The sequence below is a fragment of the Stegodyphus dumicola genome, chromosome 4, assembly GCF_044657685.1.
Source record: "Stegodyphus dumicola isolate Sdum_Otavi_A_Nest chromosome 4, ASM4465768v1".
Taxonomy (NCBI): domain Eukaryota; kingdom Metazoa; phylum Arthropoda; class Arachnida; order Araneae; family Eresidae; genus Stegodyphus; species Stegodyphus dumicola.
In genome coordinates this window covers 137,367,963-137,383,459 of record NC_140771.1, presented here as the reverse complement: position 1 = coordinate 137,383,459, position 15,497 = coordinate 137,367,963, and the positions used below count along the sequence as shown (strand labels likewise).

The following is a 15,497-nucleotide window of genomic DNA, read 5'->3' as shown; positions in this document are numbered from 1 at the left end:
CAATATGGTGAATTTCATTGAAAATGAAGTGGAAAGAAAAATAAACGCAAATGAAGAGACCCTAAATAGTGTAAAACGGAACGTTGTTAAGATTTGGCCTGATTTTAATTCTATGCCAATTTCGAGTTAATCGCCAAACCATTTTTTAGATATTTAAATAAGTACATGTACGAAGTCTTTGAAGAAAAATCTTTAATTTTTTAGAAATATACCCAAATTTATTTACTTTAAGGTAGTATGCAAATTTTTGGACAAACTGAATGACTTTCATTTGGATTTAATCTAAAATTTTAGATTAATGGAAGAAGAAGCAGATCAATTTAATTAAAAAGCGATATTGTAAAACATAAAGCAAATTCAGTTCACCTCACAAAGTTTTGTTTCTAATCCAAGAGTTCTATTATGTTGAAGTTTCTAGAGCTTTCGATTTCATTTATTCAATTCACATTCGAATCACGACTCCAAAGTTAGTCTTAATGACTATTTATTTACGCACATCTGTTATTTTACAATATTTACATAATTCAAGATTCAAAATTTTAAATCAAAAAATGGGGATTATTCCCCCTTCGAATCAAATTGTATTAAGAGAAGCCGAGTAAACGACCACTCCCTTCCAAGTCCGTTTTCGACTCCCCGTTGCCATTTGCAGAAGCGAAAAGTTCGCTCATTTCGCGTTCGAGTTGTAACATTTCTCCCACCTTCTGATTTTTGACAAAGAATTAAAAAATCAAGAAAAGTTTGAGATGAAATTTGAAATAGCAATATAAGATGAGTAATTTAAATCTTACCAAAAATTAACAGTTTTATCTAGGCGTAACAAATATCTTGAATATTTTAAACTTACTTAATATTCTGCAAAGTTACATTCTTTAAACAACAGGCAAAAAATTCTTTTCTGAAAAATACTAGTAAAAAAATTAATTCACTAAACTGGAAAAAATCAAATTGTATACAAAATTTAAGTTCAAAGAAAAGAATAAAGAAAAGTGAAAAGAAATAATAATAGTACTGAAAACAATTTAAAACTAATTAATGCTTTTAAAGTTCTTTGGTTTCAAAATTTTTTAGCCACATGTACTAAACTGAATATTTTTATCAGAATTTTCAAGTTCACAGTCTTTGGTATCAATTACTAAATCATCATTTTTACTATATTTCTCGAAAATGTGGATGATTCAGTAGTTTTAAGCTCGAAGATAGATCCTTTATTGTCTATCTCCATTGGAAATATTCTCTGAACTGGTCTTAGCAGCTCACCACTAGATGTTTTTACTTTAGCCACTCTGATGTTGTCTTTTCCTGGGTATGTTTCGATTGCACAACCCATAGGCCAGTCAGTTCTTTACAAATCTGGTCCTCTACAAATACTAAATCACCTTTCTTGATGGTTCGCGAAGGTACAGTCTTTGGTCGATGTACATTTGTACACATCATGTTATGTATATAAAATATACTTGGCAAATTTGGCATATAAAATAATCTCATGTCCAAAATTATGTTTACACGCATAAATTCACGGATTTCTCAGAGACTATGACTTATAATTTAATGAATTTTCGTGGAATCATACATAACATGATGACACATAAATGCAAAAGAAAAAATTGAAGATCACCTCATATGATATAAAATTGTAGCATGAAACAATAAAAATGGTAATAAAGTGTGACAAAGAGAGTTAAGAAAAAAAGGAATGATTCAGAAAAAGAATTAAGTCTTACGAATTTAATATGGAATATGATCTCCCCTGACTTGTACACACATATCACAATGTGTTTTAAGGCTGGAAATAACGTTGTTAACCACAGTTTGGGGAATTAATCTCCACTCTTCCAGCAATGCCGTCTTCAGAGCATTTACATCTCTAGGAGGAGGATGTATACGCGCAATTGCTCTTCCAAGGTAGTCCCATAAGTTCTCTATCGGGTTAAGGTCAGGAGAGTTTGGTGGCCAAGGTATTCGCTTAATGTCTTCACTTTCAAGGAACTCATCAACGAGGTTTGCTGGATGTGGACGGGCATTATCATCCATAAATAAAAAGTCAGGTCCATATGCACCCCTGAAAAGTCTTACATAAGAATCTAAGACCTCATCTCGATATATCTGGCCTGTCACAGATCCGCTGCTGAACACGTGTAGGGGCGTACGTCCATCGATCATTATTCCACCCCATACCATCACACCTCCACTACCGAAACGGTCACGTTCCACAATGTTCGAGGAATCATTTCGTGTTCCTGACTCCCACCAGATGTAAACACGTTTAGAATCACCAGTTAAACTAAACCGCGACTCATCAGTAAAGAGAACATGGGACCAATGATGTTCAGTCCAGTTTTGATGTTCTTTACACCAATTAAAGCGATCCCTCTTTTTCTGTGAAGACAGTAAAACACATACCCTTGGCTTTCTGGCATAAAGACCTTTTTCATTAAGCCTTCTGTATATTGTTTGCCGTGATGCAACAGTTCCAGTGGCGGCTGCAGGCTCTGAACTTAACTGGCGAGCAGTAGCCTTTCTGTTACGACGGGCAGTTAATGCCAGATACCGATCTTCAGAAGCAGTTGTCATTCGTTTCCGACCTTGTCCAGGCCTCCTTACAACACTTCCATCATTTTGAAACTGTTTCCATAGCTTAGAGACTGTCTGTCTCGAAATATTCAGACATGTGGCTGTTTCCATGATTGACTGCCCTGCTTCTAAACGGCCGATAATTCGCCACTTTACAGATTCTTCCAAATGATACTTCGAAGCCATAAAAAACCGCTTTGAGTCCCTACACACTGAAATCAAACGCTATGTTTCAGAAATTCACTCAAATATTCAGTTTGCGCAAAGCGCTCGATTCACCCTTGGATGACGTAACGCCTAGATTTGCATATCACAAACCGTTTGATTACTTTTGATTGGATAATGCTAATTAGGCTTGGTTTTCACACATTCCCTGCAAATACGGATCACATTGATTCGATATTTCATTGAATATCATCATTTTTGGGTATGTAAAGATAATTTTGGACATGAGTGTAATATGTTGTTTATCTCACAGTTAACAAACAATATTACAATAAAACACATGACCATGGATTACATTAAATTAATCGTGCAAACAATACATTAACTATATTTTGTGATATAGTAACCTCGCTGAACAAAATAACAGATATTACAGTACATTAAATTTTATGCATTACGGTACATGAATATTGTAACATAATTCATTAATCTTGATGTGTTATACTGACTTGCGAACTCTGCTCATTGTGCCGTTCACTGTGGTAAGCGTCGATGAATATCATTCATTATCAATGTTCTAAGCTTGGGATACGAGTTCTGAGCCACTGACACAGTTGGCTGCGCATTGTGACATTACTGAGGCAACCTTTGTTTTGGAATTTGTGTTTGTGATAGTATTACTGGCCCATGACAAGTACTCAAGAGTTGGTTCCCCAGGTGCTGTTTCTGATTATTGGGGCATTCTTAGGTGAAATTCCGGGTTACCTTACTGGGAATAGGCAGATGCATCTGTGTCCATGACGTCAAATTTATTTAAGTGTGAAAGGAATGGGTCACGTCCCGATATAAATTGAATGAATGACGCACTACTGCTCCGAAGTACTGCTCTGACCTTTGATATTTATAACTGTGTACGTCTACTGGTGTTGTCATTATCCCAGCATTCTTGCCGTTTTCTGCAAAATAGTTCTAGTAAGACAGACAGGTAGACTTTCAGTCTGTCACAGGAAATCGAATCAGTCGTTCTACCAGTGAAGACTTCAGAAGGTTGGATTTTGTGCTAGAAGGAAAAAAGTTTTATGATCCACTCATTTCAACTTCAAGAGGGGAATATTTACATTGGTCTTGCTGTCATGTTTAACACAGTTAACTTGCGGAATGGGACTGTTCAACTTACTCAAAAGTGCAGATACGGCTTGACATATGATTCTAGATGTGGTTTCATCTCGACGGAGCAAGAAATACGCAGCTTGCCTTTCCTTATTCATAAAAGATCCTGTTTTCACAAAAGCAGATTAATTGCTTTGGATGAAACTACCAGAAATGGTTGCAAAGAGTATATCTTTGATGGGGGTTCTGTATCAGTCACAGATAAGCAGACAAGGTCTTGCAATCCCATGTAAAGCTGTTTAGGACTGTTGTTGACTTAGACTGTTTCTTTATCAATAGCAACACTCTTCTGCACTGAGCATATCTGGTGTCAGAATACTTGGAAACTGAAAATGTCGTTCAAACGGATTGACCAACTTTCTCACCACATTTGAACCTGACTGAGCACACGTGGGACGGCTTAGACAGATGAATTGCACCAAATGCCTTTAGGATTTAAGAAGTGCACTTTCAGTACAGTGACGTGCATAAGATTTAATAGAAGTGGGCATTATTAGCTTAACTGTATTCTGTGATTATTTTACATTTCCATGTAAAAATATAACATACTTATGCTCTAAATGAAATGGTCTGGTTTTATGGTATCGTTGTCTGGCAGGTAATAGATTTCAGCTTTGTAGCAAATAAGCTGTATGAGATTCAGGTCATTGGCTATAGAGTAGGGGTGTTAAAAATAATTACAACAATAATAATAAAGACTTGATCAACAATTTGTTAAACTCTATGAAGTTAAGATGTGAGGTATGAATTCCTGTTAGAGTTGGCTATACACCATATCAAATAAAGATTTGTTACAGAACAAGAGAGATAATATTTTCCTTATTTTTAAATTTCCGTAAATTTTTATTACAACATTTTTAGATTAATCATCTGTCAAACATGGTAATTATGTTAAATGTGCATTTGTACAAGTTATTTTTAATCATTTATCATCATGTCAATATTCTTTAATTCTTATGAGCAATGAATGCTATTTGCGTACACTGGGCATTGCCGCTAGGTTAGTTGCAGAGTGGATATGGATGGTGAGACTGAGATGACAGTATGACAAGAGCCATTCCAGAGCTGTAAACATTGTTCAAAAAGGTGAATTGGCAATCAAGTCTACGTTTACCAATCAGTAGTATATTCTGCGATGTGAGAAGCCACTGACGTTGCCTGTAGAACAGTTTTCTATTACATCCTGTTTGTTGGATTTTTTTTAAATTGTGAAGATTTACTTTGCAGTACTTTGTACATAGTTACAAGAGATAACCAGATGATTATTGGCAAATTACAATTACTGCTTTTCGAAGGATGATAATAAGCAAATACTATCAGGAATTTATAAACAATATTCGCTTTATTTATTAATTCAAGGAATATATTTTTTTAAATCTTATGTGGCCTTCATTTCACTCGCATTTATGTCATTTAAACAAATTTCGCTCCCACAGTTCACCACTGCTCTCTAATAATGAAATCATAGTTGTGAAAAGCGGGCAATCTCCACCAGTGGTGGAGCGGCTAAAAGCAGCTGAATACTGGCAGTTCGTCCTTGATTCGAATTCAAGCAAACAAGCTGGCTGCAAGGTTGATTTTTCCCATATGTAGCATGAACACGAGGCAGCCTCTCTTAGAAAGGTTCTCTAGAAAGGCAATCCTCTCCTTAGGAAGATAGCCGTTGTGTGCTTTGCCGTATTCAAATAACCAATAAATGAACCAATGTAAAGTTAGCAACAAATTTGAATAGAAGCAAATATTAACGAAAGCAAACGCTTTAGTGATATACATTTTCAAAATGTTCCAATGAACTAGTATTATAAAAAATCTATTCTAATGCCTGCAATCTACTGATTTACTGTTAATATTCATTAACAGATACAATTTTGGAAATGAAAATATATATTAAATATATATATATATTTAAAAAGTAGTAAAGTTGTTGAATATTTAGGTATATTCCTGTATATGTATTTGTATGTATCAAAGCTTCACCCATATATTTTCTTTTCTTTCCAGATCTTCTCATTTGAGCTATTAAAAACGAAAAATTATTTCATCTGCATAAAAAAGGAGTTAGTATTACAACATTAGAGATTGAAGATTTTACCTATGTTGTGGGAACTCCTTCATTATACAATTTTTTATCTTCACGTATGAAGGAAAACATTGTTTTGGACGCAATGCATCACTTTGAGTTCTATTGCACTATCGTCATCATTTTTGGAAATTTAGCAGTCACAACTTCAGAGGCAGATATAAAGAACTCAAAAATTAATTGCGAAATGAAAGATTTCGGTTCTTCAACAGAAAATATAACATGTGAAAAACGTGAATTGAATGCTAACATTGCGTTACTAGAAAACGGAGATGCTTTTATAGAACTTATCAACACAACTCTTCCTTCATCAGAGTTTTGTATTCTTAACCGACATTTTTTCATTTGTATTGATGTCTGGGAAATAATACAAAAGAATATTCTACACCGTTGCGATAAAGTTTTCTACGAAGCACAAGAGTACGAAATTCTCGCTAATGGGTCTATATTGCTGTATGGTGATATATTAGAAAATGGAACCTATAAATTCGATGATGATGGAATAATTACATGTGCTATGGATTATGATTTTTCGATTCATAACTTTTCTGCAAATCACCGCTTTCCTTATAGAGAATCAGATTATAACTGGTTATCTAACTACTTCGTCAAAATTGGAGTTTATATATCCATACTTGCATTGTTGTCTCACTTAGTGATTTTTTGTATAATACCATCTCTACGTAACCTTCCTAGTTACAATTTATTTTCTTTGAGTATTGCACTTCTACTGGCTTATTCTATTAGTCTTATAGCACAAATACGAGACATTGTGGGTGTTTACTGTGTTATCGTAGCAGTACTCCAGAAATATTTCTTTCTAGCGTCGTTTTTCTGGATGAATGTGATAGCTTTTGATATGTGGAGAAGAATGCGAACGTTAACTCGCATTAACTCGGCTATCACCAGTAATTTCAGAAGGAAGCGGTTCTTGTTTTATTCCTTGTATGCTTGGAGTGTTCCATTAGCTATTTCTCTCACAAGTGTCATGATTGATAATATAGAAAATGTTCCACAAGCGTATAAACCACATTTTGGATTTGATGATATATGCTGGATTGTTGTGAATTTAGCACAAATTATATTTTTTTCAGTTCCCGCCTTCACTCTTGTTACAATGAATAGCATATTCTTTGTGTTGACTGCATTTTTGATAAACAGCAATGCAATGAAGAACTCAAATGACCAACAGGTGAATGCTGAGAGGATTAATTTTTTTCTTTACCTTAAATTGGGCTCACTGATGGGTATTACCTGGATGGTTGGAGTTTTTGCTACTGTCTCATACAATAATATCATTTGGGACATATTTGAAGTGCTAAATTCCTTTCAAGGGCTTTTCCTTTTTTTGATTTTTGCAGTTTCAAAGAAAGTCAATAAGCATTTCAGGAAAAGAAGTAAATAAAATCCTGATGTATGAAATCGATTTAGCAAGCCAGATCTTGAAGACATCGACATACTAATATCAGAGAAAGAAATATTTTTGCCATAAAAGAGGTTTTATACAGAGAAATTAATGACGAAGATTTTATTAAATAACCAGTTTTTGATTTGCTACGGGCATCAGTACCCAAACAGACAACAAGGACTTGCAACATCTAAGCTTGATAAGAACGACACCATTTTGCTACCTGTTGTCTACTACATTTACTTGTTGTCTATGGTTACTTGACATTTGAAGAACTGAACTGTACAGGAACTTTAAAAGACTTATATAAAACATTTTATAAAACATTGTTGACTTTTATAAAACATTGCTGACTTTTATTTAACATTTTTAAAGTCTGGAAATGTAAACTGATTATTTAAACAAAATAAAGCCATACTTTCATGTGGCATTAGAAATTTTATATTCTGGCCATATTCTCTTGCTTTTAAATGTACGAGGGGTGATCCAAAAAAACGTTTACAAGGCAAATGAAAAAGTATTTATTAACAATAGAAACAAGATACAAATGGGAATCAAGAGACACATCTGACCTTCACTTTTCCACATAGTCGCCAAACCCGTTTAGGCATTTATCAGAACGTTCGACCAACTTGTTTATCCCGTCTTGGTAGTAATCAGAGCCCTGCTCATTGAGCCATTTCTTGGCAGCTGTTTTCACTGCATCGCCTGAGGTGAACCGTGTTCCGGAAAAGTAACGCTTCAACGCCGGAAAAATGAAATAGTCACTTGGAGCCAAATCGGGGCTGTATGGGGGGTGATTCCAAACCTCCCACTTGAACCTTTGCAGCAATTCCTGAGTCTGGCGAGCGAGCTGTATGGGGCCTGGCATTGTCATGCAGAAGAATGACGCCTTTGCTCAGTAATCAAGGCCGTTTGCGTCGGATGGTTTTACGCAATTTCGTTAAGGTGGCACAATAACGATCGGCCTTAATGGTATGGCCACCTCTCCAAACACTCGATTAGGATAACACCAGTCGTATCCCAGAAAAAGGTTGCCATCACTTTACCGGTAGAGGGTGTGACCTTAAACTTCTTCCTCGTCGGTGATCCAGCGTGTTTCCAGTCCATCGTGCCTCTTTTGGATGTGGGGGTGAAGTGATGAAGCCATGTTTCATCACCGGTAACGATGCGATCAATGAAGTTTTGGCCGTCTGAATGGTATCCCTGAAGAAATGTGAGGCTGCACATCATTCGAGTGGCCTTATGCTCCGCGGACAACGCACGTGGAACCCAGCGGGCACAAACTTTGCATTATCGCAACTCATCGGTTACGATACGCTGAACATTACCATAACTCAGGTCCAACTCTGAGGCAATCTCACGCACGCTTACTCATCGATCCCTTTGGATGATTTCTTCAACACGTGCCGTGTTGATATCCGTCCTTGAAGAACTTGGACGGCCGCTCGCTTCCATATTGCGGTTTTCCACATGCTCCCTGCCCGCTTGATAATAACGACACCATTTCGCTACCTGTTGTCTACTCATTGCTTTATCCCCGTATACCTCAACGATTTGTCTGTGAATTTCAGAGGCGGCCACATTCTTGGACCATACGAATCGAATTACGGCTCGCACCTCTATGCGAGACCACTTTTCTAGACGTCGTGCCATTACTGTCGCTCTTAAGTGTCTGCGTACCAAACCAGCTTTGTTGCGTACTGACGCTAGTTACTCGTAGAACCACAGTAGAACAACTAGCGCCATCTGTCAACCACCCTGGTTGAAAATATTAGCTCCACAATTATTAAGTTTCAAATGCTTCTGCTTGTAAACTTCTTTTGGATCAACCTACGTATTACTGTATTAATCAGTTTACAGTCTGAAGAAGCATTACAAAAAACTAAAGTATTAAATAGAAGTTTTAGTACTTATTAATTGTTATACGAGATATTAAATACATTTAAACATGCATTTTATATTAATCTTTTGTATTTGTATTTACTACTTTTAAAAGTAACAGAGTTTCAACGAAAAGGATTGTGTTTACATTTAAGCAAATGGGAGCGAAAGTAAATTTAGTCATTGAGTTTTGTATCTGACTTTTTTCCTTGAAAGTGTTTTCAGCGTAATCTGCGTTCGAGGGGAAATTTTTGAAAATTAACTAAAATTAACTCGAATTTTTTATGTCTTGAGTTATTTACCCTTCTCGTGAGCTTTGAATTTTGCATTTTTGTATTTGTACGTAGATTTTGTGTGGTTGTCAACATTTTTCTGCTCTGTATGTGTTTTTGAGAGATTATGCGCTAGATTTTATTGTTAAAGCCTTGCCGTGAGTTTTGTTTATTCCAAAGTTGGTGGGGCGACAAGATCTGTATGTTTGTTAAAATTGTGTGCAAAAGTTTTGGATAAGTTACAAATAGATTGTACTACTTTCTAGTAAAGAATGATTTTGTACCTACAAAACAATGCAGATTTACACCCGGCTGCTCCACGGAAAATCCTGTTTATGATCTTGACAATATTATTAGTTTACAAAAATCTGCATTCTATGTGACTGTGGTCTCCTTCGATGTCTCGGCAGCCTTTAACTTTATTATATGAACATATATTCTTTCCCCCCCCTTAGAGATTTTGGCTTACCCAAAAATATTTATAGAATCCTTCTTAGTTATTTTGTAAGGATTATGTTAATTTTATTAACAGTTAAATTTTAAGTTAAAGTTCCTTTCCTGTCAAATTCTTAACTTCAACTTACTACTTCCCGCCAGAACGTAGTTTTGGAATTTGCTGAACATTTAATGAGAAGGAGCGGTATTTAAACCACGAAGTTACTTACTGAGACAGAGAGAGAAACAGAGTTTCTGAACTACGCGCGTCTGCCTTTTTGGCCGCTCTCTCTCTCTCAAAGCTGTTTTACGCTCGGCCGTACTCACGCCCTTGCTAAACTTCGTAGTAAATAAGTTAAGAGGCCAACTCTCATTGAACCTTGATAGCTTTGGCTATACTTAGTTAGTTAATCTTAGTTTTAGTTTAATTCTTAGTCTTTTAAGTTCAAGTCCTAAGTGCGGACTTTATTTGTACACTCCCAGGCGGAGTTTTGTTAAATCTTATAGAAATAATAAAGGGTTATTTACCCTTCTCTCTTGTTGTTTCCTGTCTTCGAACTCTAGCGATTATTCGCTTATCAGTTCCTAGGTTCCTCACTTCCAACATAAACTTAGAATTTCAAATGAGGGACCTTACAATTTTAAGAAAGGAAAGTTGTTTACAGAATTAATAAGGACATTTGTACTGAAAGAACGGTTTACAAAGGATGCCCACCGGGTTCCTGCAGTGCTCCGCGGCTTTGGAACTCCGAATGGATTGTTAAAGAAAGAGAGTCCAAATTGTGCAAGAATAGTATTTTGTAATGCTGATGACAATTTATATGTGATTCTTGAAAACTCTTTGAAAAAAATTAGAGAAATTGTTTCCGTTTGCTATAGAAGATCTAATATTGTAGATCGAAAACAAAAAGCTTAGATTAAATTTATAAAAAACTAATTTCTTGTTTTACCCAAAGTGCCGGGAAAAAACTAAACCATCACAACTAAAATACGAAGGTGTTAGAATTAAATGTGTTGGAAACCTCAAATATTTTGGATTTTACGATTGTATATTGAATTTTGAAGAACATTTTAGGGATATTTATAAAAGAACTAACCCTATTCTGATGTATTATAAAAGAAATTTCTCAGCTGCGTCATTAGCACTGAAAAGTAGAATTATTAGATTAATTTACAAAACAGTTATTACTCCCATTATATTAAACGGAGCTGCGGCTTGAGGTTCCACGGCCACGGACCTGCAGCGAATCAGAAATAAATTAGATATAATGCAAAGAGCCCGGCTGCTGCTTCTGACCAGATGCTTTAAAAAAGTCTCGATGCTTTAAAACGTCTACGTTGCATATTGGCTGGCACGCCGCGCTTCTGGCTATTTCATTCTTTTTGTGATAAATTTAAATTACGTTCATTTGATTTTATTATTTACGGAGGTTTTACTGCATATAACATATGTTTTTCTGTCTTTAATATTAACAATATACATCCTGCATTAAGAAAAGCAGTGGAATATCAGAGACCAAATGTTTGCCTAGGAGAATGGGATATATTTATTGATTCGGTTCGAGTTTTGACAGTGGAATTGGTGCAGCATATGTGATCTACTTACTGGTAGAATACCCTAGTTTAAATCATATTGCAACTGACGTTTTGCATTAATTATAATATAAACTTCGAAATTAAATTTTGTTATCTGTTATACTTTCCCGAAGGCGATACTGTTAATAGAATGTCTAGTTAGCAAATTATAATAGTTAAAACTATTGCCTCACGCAGGGACTTTTTCTAGATGGTGGCTATCTGTCAAAATTTCTTTACACTATATCCCTTTTTCAGTCGCCCAGACGGTTAGTGGCTAGGGAAGCCTGACTGCGATACCGAAGGGCCTGGGTTCGAATCCCGGAGAAGTCATGGTTGTAACTGTCTGTCCCTTAATAGGACGCGATGGTGGCTCACCTATTAGATGCATTCCATAATAAAGAGACCACCACATCTGGCCTTGTATAGATTAATGGACTGGGTTACACTGCAACTGTTCACAATCTGCCATTAGGAAATAAAAAAGTATAACTTTTTCATACTAATTTACCCTTTGTGCTTATTTATTATGTTGTTCAAGTTAAATTTAGAAAGATATTTTTAGATTAGAAAGATATTAGTTAGTTTATTTTTAGGATAGTCAAGCTGCATTAACGCATTTCTGAATATGCAATTAGTTTCGTAGTTTCGTTAGTAATGTTTTTCAATACTTGAAAATTTTGTTAAAATTAGCAAAAACTAATCATTAAAGAAGACTAATAGCTCATTCTGATTCTTAAGATATAATTTTCGGCAAAACTTTAATATGTAATTAAAATGATAACAATATTCAATAAAGTTAACAATATTCAATTTGTTATTCTGTAGTTTTATTTTTGCCATGAACAACTTTCTTATGTTAAGTAAAGTACCTAACTAAATTTACATATTCATATAATGATTTAGAATATGTTGCCACTGAGTGCAGAAAATACTTGAGTTAAAGATGAAAGAAGTCGGCTGATTGAAATATTACTTTATTCTTGATAAGGACATTCTTAATATGAATTGTGCGATGGGTTCAATCTGCGAACTCTTTTCTGGATCATATTTGTATCTTTTCTACATCTTCGTAACAATTAATTTCGATAAAATAAAAATTATCAGACCAAACAAGTTTCCAGAACGAAAGCGAGAGAGAGAATTAGGCGTCGCCAAGATGAAATTAAGGTTCCGTGCGATTTAATTTCAATTTACATTAAATTCCCATTGGTTAATAAATCGTTTCCGTTCCCAAATTGAAATTATTATTGGTCGAAGCCTCTTATATAAGTATCTGCATCAATAGCGTTACAGAAAAATTAAATAACTTGAATTAATTCTGAAATGATGCAGTTTACAGCAATTTATTTCAAGCAGTTAGTATTTTCAGAAAAGAAAACGGAACTATCCAAATTAAAAAAAAAGAGTGAAGGATATATTGTAAATTTATTTTGCTTTACATAGTTTTGTTATATATGTTTTCATTTGCATATTTTTTTCCTTACATGCATATTCTAAACATTCAAATCATTTAAAATTTAAGGTATACTGTTCGATAAATGAAATGAACTTGAAAAAAAAAATCATTTCCTTTACTTCAGGTATAACTTCCATTTGTTTCAATTATTTCTCATGTTTTATTTAAGCATTTGTATTTTCATTATTTATTCATTTATCATCGAATCAAAATTTTTTATAATGTCTACGTACTATCCTGTATGTTTTATCTGAAACACTCTTATCAATATTTCGAACCCAGCCAAATTTGCCAAATTTTCTCTAAAACTGTTAATTTTCTAAACATCTGAATGCGATAAATATTTTGGGGAAAATTGCAATTTCTAACAGTCCTGTTGTGAGCAAGTTATATACCTATTTTCAGGCCGCAGATGTTAGCTCAGAGCTGACTTCGGAGTATCGAGATCTCCGTGACAGTTTCGTCTTTTAGATGCACTTTGGATTGCGTTGTGTTTAACGTTTTCTCTGTGATACTGAGAAGACCTGTACAAGTGCTTTTATGGAAAGTTTCAGAGAACTGGAATGTATTTCTTTTGGTAAAAATAAATTTTATCGAGCTACCATTGCTTCTGTATGTATTCAGTTCATTACAAACTCGCGGCAATATAATAAATTAAAATAAGCAAATTAACTATTTAAGACTGACAGCAAAAACTCTTTAAAAAAAAAAAAAAAAAAAAAAACTAAGAAGGAAAGAAAAATGAGTCTTGCGCAATTCTTTGCTGGTAGATGTCAAGGTTTTATTTCGTAACTTTTTAGCTTTGGCAGTCTAGCAAGCATGCCGATAATAAAAGAGGAACTCCAATTAAAATTTTCTTTGACATATTAAAGCTTAGAAGAAGAAAAAGCGTAATTTTCTTGTAATTATTATGAATGTTCTCTTTTCTTAGTTCAGAAGAATTTATTGAAGAGAATTACGACATCTTTTTGACATCCTTTTTATGCGAGAAAATTCACGTGCTCAGGAACTTTATTCTAATTTCAAGTGAAAAGTAGTTTAATTATCCGGGTAATTTTTCGAATACATCATAAAATATACGACAGATGTTTATTTTATGACAGATTTTAGACGTCAGCAACTCTTTTCATCCGGATGTGAACTGGACAGGCTTGAAATGTCATATTTGTAGAAAGCTATTCCACTGCAATTTTCAACAAATAACCATGATTTTCATGATTCGGATGCTTCTAAAATGTTAATTCAAATAAAAACACTGGTGTTCGACATTACTTTCCCACATAGCCCCCCATAACTGACGAATAAAATTTCATCGATAATTAGTGGCTTTATAAGGCAGGGGTTCTCAAACGGTGGTATGCGTACCACTAGTGGTACGCAAGTGAAAAATAGGAGGTACTCAAAAAAGCAAATTATTTTAAACTTTAAATTCAAAAATTAAAACCCCGACATCTTGATTGAGGTTTTTCTCTAACACTCGTAAAGTTATGCGATCTGAGCTTATTGTAATTCAAGAGTAATGGTGGTAGTACTACTTTGTAGTGGTGGTACAAAAGGTTTTCAATTTGTGTTTAGATGGGTATGCGTTAGTCAAAAGGTTGAGAACCGCTGCTATAAGGTATTTGTCCCGCCTTCTTTTCATGCCTTCGTGGTTAAAGGTCAGCACGCTCAGCGCGTATTTGAGAGGTCCGGCGAGGACATCGCTAATTTTTTAAGCCTGCTGCTTCCAAAAAAATCCTAATGTCTCTACAGTGGCGCCCGAACTAAAAGGTTGGTGGATGATGATTCTCCATTCCCAGGATTTGACGATTCAGTACCCTAATCCTCATTCGCCCTTTAAAAGGGGAATATATAAGGTATGTCTCCCGCCTTCTTAGCATGCCTTCGTAGTGTAGTGGTCAACACGCTCGGTGCGTATTCGAGAGGTTCGTGGTTCGAGTCCCGGAGAAGGAATTGCTTATTTTTCTCATCAATCTTGCTTCAAAAAAATCTAATGTCTCTACAATACATAAGCACAAACTAAATTATAAAACGCGAATTCCAACATACGATAAAAAGTATATTATGGAACAAAAACAAAAAACAACAAAAAAAAAAAAAAAAAAAAAAACTGACAAAATCTGCAATAGCGAAATTTAGAAAAAAGCGAAAGCCCAGGGAAGAAATGCAGAGCTGGATATTAATAGTGAATGTTATTTTCCCTAATTCATACACACATATTAATGCGATGCGATTGCATGTTCTCAGTAAGGTCATTATTTTGAGTTAGAGCATTAGTATCAGGCCTTTACTAATATGGTTTTACAGCATTATTAAGATTTCTAAAGGGAGAATTTTGCCTTGCGACAACTCTTCTACGTGTGATTCATAAACCCTAAAACCAGAATTGGCCAACTGTTTTCTCGGTGTCTTCGGTTTTATGATATTTATCGGTTAAGTTTGCTGGATGTGAAACAGCGTTAAATTTTACATAAA

The 15,497-nt window shown here is 34.9% G+C and overlaps 2 protein-coding genes across 2 annotated transcripts in view; both read left to right on the top strand.

Moving 5' to 3' along the window:
* The window catches only part of LOC118192156 (G protein-coupled receptor Mth2-like), a 68,379-nt gene extending 53,238 nt beyond the window's left edge, over window positions 1–15,141 (top strand). Inside the window, exon 2 of the mRNA XM_085815539.1 lies at window positions 5,911–15,141. Within this exon, the coding sequence (XP_085671665.1) occupies window positions 6,048–7,394 (1,347 nt within the window). The 5' untranslated portion in view covers window positions 5,911–6,047 and the 3' untranslated portion in view covers window positions 7,395–15,141. The remainder of the gene's footprint in view (window positions 1–5,910) is intronic.
* Window positions 1–15,497, top strand: part of LOC118192157 (alkylglycerol monooxygenase-like) — a 137,564-nt gene that overhangs the window by 44,376 nt on the left and 77,691 nt on the right. The gene's annotated exons all lie outside the window — the stretch shown is intronic.